This window comes from Polyodon spathula, chromosome 25, assembly GCF_017654505.1.
Source record: "Polyodon spathula isolate WHYD16114869_AA chromosome 25, ASM1765450v1, whole genome shotgun sequence".
Lineage (NCBI taxonomy): Eukaryota > Metazoa > Chordata > Actinopteri > Acipenseriformes > Polyodontidae > Polyodon > Polyodon spathula.
Window position 1 is genome coordinate 20,001,837 of NC_054558.1, and position 4,784 is coordinate 20,006,620.

At 35.7% G+C, this 4,784-nt stretch overlaps 1 protein-coding gene across 1 annotated transcript; it reads right to left on the reverse strand.

The window, feature by feature from the left end:
• Positions 1-1,076: 1,076 nt before the first annotated feature.
• LOC121299428 (chemokine-like receptor 1) lies at positions 1,077-4,436 on the reverse strand. Its single transcript, XM_041227111.1, has 2 exons — positions 4,333-4,436; positions 1,077-2,480 (listed from the first exon to the last, which is right to left on the reverse strand). The coding sequence occupies exon 2, from the start codon at positions 2,451-2,453 to the stop codon at positions 1,383-1,385; it is 1,071 nt and encodes a 356-aa protein (XP_041083045.1). The 5' UTR covers positions 2,454-2,480; positions 4,333-4,436; the 3' UTR covers positions 1,077-1,382.
• Between the last annotated feature and the right edge of the window lie 348 nt (positions 4,437-4,784).

Here is a 4,784-nt window from a genome sequence, read left to right on the forward strand (position 1 = left end):
AGGAAGCACGCTGTCATAATGATGAAGATGCGGCTATATTCACCTTAGTGGCGAGACCTTTATTCTATTCACTTCACCACAGACAAGCAGATTGTGAATTAGAAAAGCAACACTTTATTTGGCACATGGAGAAAATAACCTCACAGAAGGTCACACCTAATGAATGTGTTTTAAGTTACATTCTTTACATTTGGACATTTAAAAAAACAAAACAACACATACAAAAGGGAAAAGGTTACTATGACAACATGAGCTATAAATCATTACGCCAACACAGCTTTCAAAATGTGACTCAGACATAATCTGCAGCTCATTTGAACAAAACAACTCAAAACAATTACACAATAAAGCTGCATTAAATTATTATCACTTCCCTTTAACCTAATTCATTCTAATCAAAAACTGATACAAAACCAACAAAGAAAAAAATAAGACTGAGGTCAGAATAGGTATAACACCATGTCCTCAGAACTGTAAGTGATCGTGTATTATACTTCAATAATCTTTGTGGTTTATAACCAGCTTTTCTTTCTGTCTTTCCAAACCTTTGATTGATGCTGCCATCACTACACTGTGCTCTAAAACACTAGTGCCACGCTCCCAAGATTTCAGTAAGCAGGCTTTTTCCTATTAAAATATTAGCTTTTTTTCATTGGCTGAATGACTGAGCTTGACCTTTCTTTGTCAGAGTAGATGAAGTGAGAAGTAAATGTTGGCACAGTGCATATTCTAACATTTAAACTACAAATGTGATTACAACAGTGTGGAGCCCTCCTGTGTAAAGACACACTGTTAACATGAGACTGTGGCAATCCCAATCAGCTACGGGCTGAAGGGATGTCACTTAGTTTGTTACTCTTAACTAATGACTAGTTAACAACAGTAAGTACCTAAGACTACTATTATAGTGACTTCAGCTTTCATGTATCTTGTGTGGTTGTAAAACCACCGTCTTCCTGTACCAGTTATATGTTATCTGATCTTTTTAAGAGGTGTAAAATATATATATATATATATATATATATATATATATATATATATATATATATATATATATATATATATATATATATAACACAGTTGTTTTTTTGTTTTCTTTTTAATTCATGTGCAATTACAAATTGATTTCCCCAGAGGTATTCATTTTATTAAACGCCAGGTGATTTTGAATGCATGCTTAAAAATGGACAAAGTGCAACCAAACAAAATAAAACATGTGACAATACAGAGCACAGAACTTTTGATAACAGGTGATTTGATAGTAGAGAACCCTATTGAGGTCACAGAACCTCACCAGAATGACACAAAGTGCATCTAACCCAGAGGAGCAATGCATTCGTAAAGATAGCTCTGATAAACAGTCAAGGAGAAAGTTCACCACGTTATATGTGGGTTGAGACTTTGTCATATGTTGAATTGGTCCTTGAGAATTGCCTGCTTGTCTGTACATCCTCACCCAGTGCATTTTCCATCCTGGAAAGAACAGAGAGCCTAAACTTCTGCTGAAAGTCTTTGCCCATGAATACATAGAGAATAGGGTTTAAGAAGCTGTTGGCAGAAGCGAGCATGTAGGCTATTTGCATCCCATAGTGGAGCACCTGTTTATTGTGCTGCTGGTGGCTGATCTCCATTATTATGAACACGTGATAGGGCAACCAGCAGACGAAGAATGCAACAATGATGCCCGCCATGATTCTGAATGGCTTGGAGGATTTTGCCATGTGGTTGTTTCTCACTTTTGCGACAATGAAGTAGTAACAAAAGACTATAACTGTAAAGGGAATCACAAAGCCGCAGATAAATCTTGTTAAAGAAACAGCTTTTTGTCTCTCAGCTGCAGACAGGTGTGATTGGTCACTAGCCAGTATATAGTTATTGTAGCAAGTGGTTTTCTCATCTGTGGAATGGATGTCACGGAACGCAAGGGAGGATGTGCTTAAGAGGGCAGAAGCCACCCATACAGCCAGGACCACTACAGAAGCCATTCTTGGAGTGCGGTAATTCTGAGACCAGACAGGGAAGATGACTGACACACAGCGGTCAATGCTGATGAGGGTCAGGAGGAAGATACTGACGAACATGTTGAGGAACATTATGAAGGACGTCAGTTTGCACATAACTAGTCCAAAGGGCCAGTGGTGGTCTAAGGCCAAATGGACAATACTGAAGGGAATAAAGACACAGAATATGAAGTCAGCGACGGCCAGACTGAGGAACCAGGTGGTGTTGACTGTCCTCTTCATCTTCAAGACCGTCATCCAGATGACCAGCCCATTCCCACACACACCCAGAAGAAATATTATGGCCATTAATACAATGATACATATTTTAAATGGGTCTTCAGGGTGTAATTGGGAGTGGTTTGATGATGTAGATGTAGAGGGATGCAAATCTTCATATATGTCATTGTAAGTGTAATTATAATCATATGCAACCTTGTAATCTAAATCCATTGTTATTGTTCTGCTTTCTTCCCTTTTCTGTGGAAATAAAATATTATTATTATTATTATTATTATTATTATTATTATTATTATTATTATTATTATTGGCTGAGCTTATTAAAACAATCTATTGGGATCACACTGAACTTTGTCATCTTTTCTGAAAAATGAATGTTGTTCTATGGGCTGTCATTTTATATAGTATAGTATTTTTTTTTTTAATCAAGAAACTGTTTTTAAATCTGAAACGCTCTACACAAGCATCTGCTAAAGTGGCTTATCTAATTATATATACATGTGGGCCCTACTGTGGATGCTATTCTGCTATCATGTTTTTTAAAAGCTGTTAAATTGATGTACAGCATATTACATGCAGCAAGTTGAAAAAAAGCTTTAAACTAATGTCTTAACCTAAAGTTACCCTTTCTCTAAAAACTGCCGATTACCATGTTGCACTGTGCTAGGGTGACCTGTACAGCAGATCAAAGTTAGCATTGCTGATTACCATGTTGCACTGTGCTAGGGTGACCTGTACAGCAGATCAAAGTTAACATTGCTGATTACCATGTTGCACTGTGCTAGGGTGACCTGTACAGCAGATCAAAGTTAACATTCAGTGCATTCGGCAACTCAATAGTGAAATATTCACACAAGAAAATATAATTAAAAAAAAAAACTAATATCCGACACCCACCCCCGCCATCCTATTTTTAAATCCGCAAAACTCAATACTAAAATATTCACAAAATATACATAATAAAAAAGCAAACACAAATGTCAATTAAAATATATGTTGTCTGCCAAATCCACCATTTTAAAAGTTTCTCATAGTAAAAGCATAGCAAAGTGTAATACAGCACAGTGAGAGCATGGTATAGCATAGGCAAGCATGGTAAAGATCAATGGGGGATGCTAAAGCATATTAATAAACATGGTAAACCGGGGTAAACTATGGTAAATGCAGAGTACAAGCATGTGAAAAGCAGGGAAAACAGTGCAGAAATACCGTGTGCAGCTTTAATAAGAACAGCCTTTACATAGGACTGATATTTTCAGATAGCAGCAATTTACTTAATTGCTGTCGCCAAACGTTGTCTTTTAGTACTTTTTCTGCTTTCAATACATCATTTATTGTCTTAACAAAACGGACTAGGGAATGTCTTTAAGGACGTCAAATTTCAAATTCTTACTTGTCCTTCCCCTTTCTTAATATAAAAGTAAATGTGTAATTGCAGAGTGTCCTGTGATTACAAAAAAAAACACTTTTTATCATCAGCAAAAACAGGTCCAATGTTGAATGTCCCATTATTTGTAATTAATGTTACCATCTATATCTAATCTATTGAATATTCGATACCTAATGGTACTTTATCCTATAAGCCTGTTTTAAATGCATTTTAATAAACATCATACAAGAATAAACAGTAATGGAAAATATACGGCTCTTATACTGTATCCAGCTATCAACAGCATTATAGTAGCCTATATAGAATATATAACAATAATAAATAATCAATTATAGCTGTCAGTGCAATATCTAATGGTACATTATCCCATAAATCAGTTTGAAATGCAAACAGTATGAGGAAATGGCTCCTTGACTGTATTGAGCTTTAAATAGTACTGTAGCATCCTATATATATTCTATCTTATTTATCTTGGTTTATAATTAAAGCCTTCAGTGCAAGTTCCACTTTTTTAAAACTAAGATAAATAATGCGGTGTTTTCTGCTAATGCAATAGAAACGAACATGTTCTTGCAGTTACTAATTCATCTGCACTTTCACCGCAGTTCATTATTGCAGGTACTGTGCACTATAGTAAATATTGAAAGGTGCATTTAGTGTACGAAAATGAAAATGAAGTTGATAGAAATTGTAAGCACCTACCGTCAGTGATGATAAATCCCTCAGTGCAAAAGATAGCTGCAAATTTACTCAAGTGAATTTACCCAAGTAGAGCAGTGTTTTTATATGCTTGTTTTTCACACTTCCCTAATTTGAGCACAGCCTCTTTTGAAAATGCAGTGTAAAATGTACAGTTTATATGGTGTGTGCTCTTTACCAGTATTTGGTTTACCTTACATATAAATGATAAACTCCCCCTGGTGTTTGATAAATGTAATGGCAAGTGTAGGCAACATCACTGATGCGAGACACGTCATATAATGTGTGTGTGTGTGTGTGTGTGTGTGTGTGTGTGTGTATATATATATATATATATATATATATATATATATATTAAATAATACCAGGTCTCTGGCAAGTAACATGCAACCCACAGACTTATTACGGCGGAAGAAAGAGTGTGTTAATCTCAGCCACACTGGGTCAATGCGCAG

Coding starts and splice junctions, on each gene's coding strand:
- LOC121299428 (XM_041227111.1), bottom strand. CDS start 2,453: ATGGATTTAGATTACAAGGTTGCATATGATTATAATTACACTTACAAT.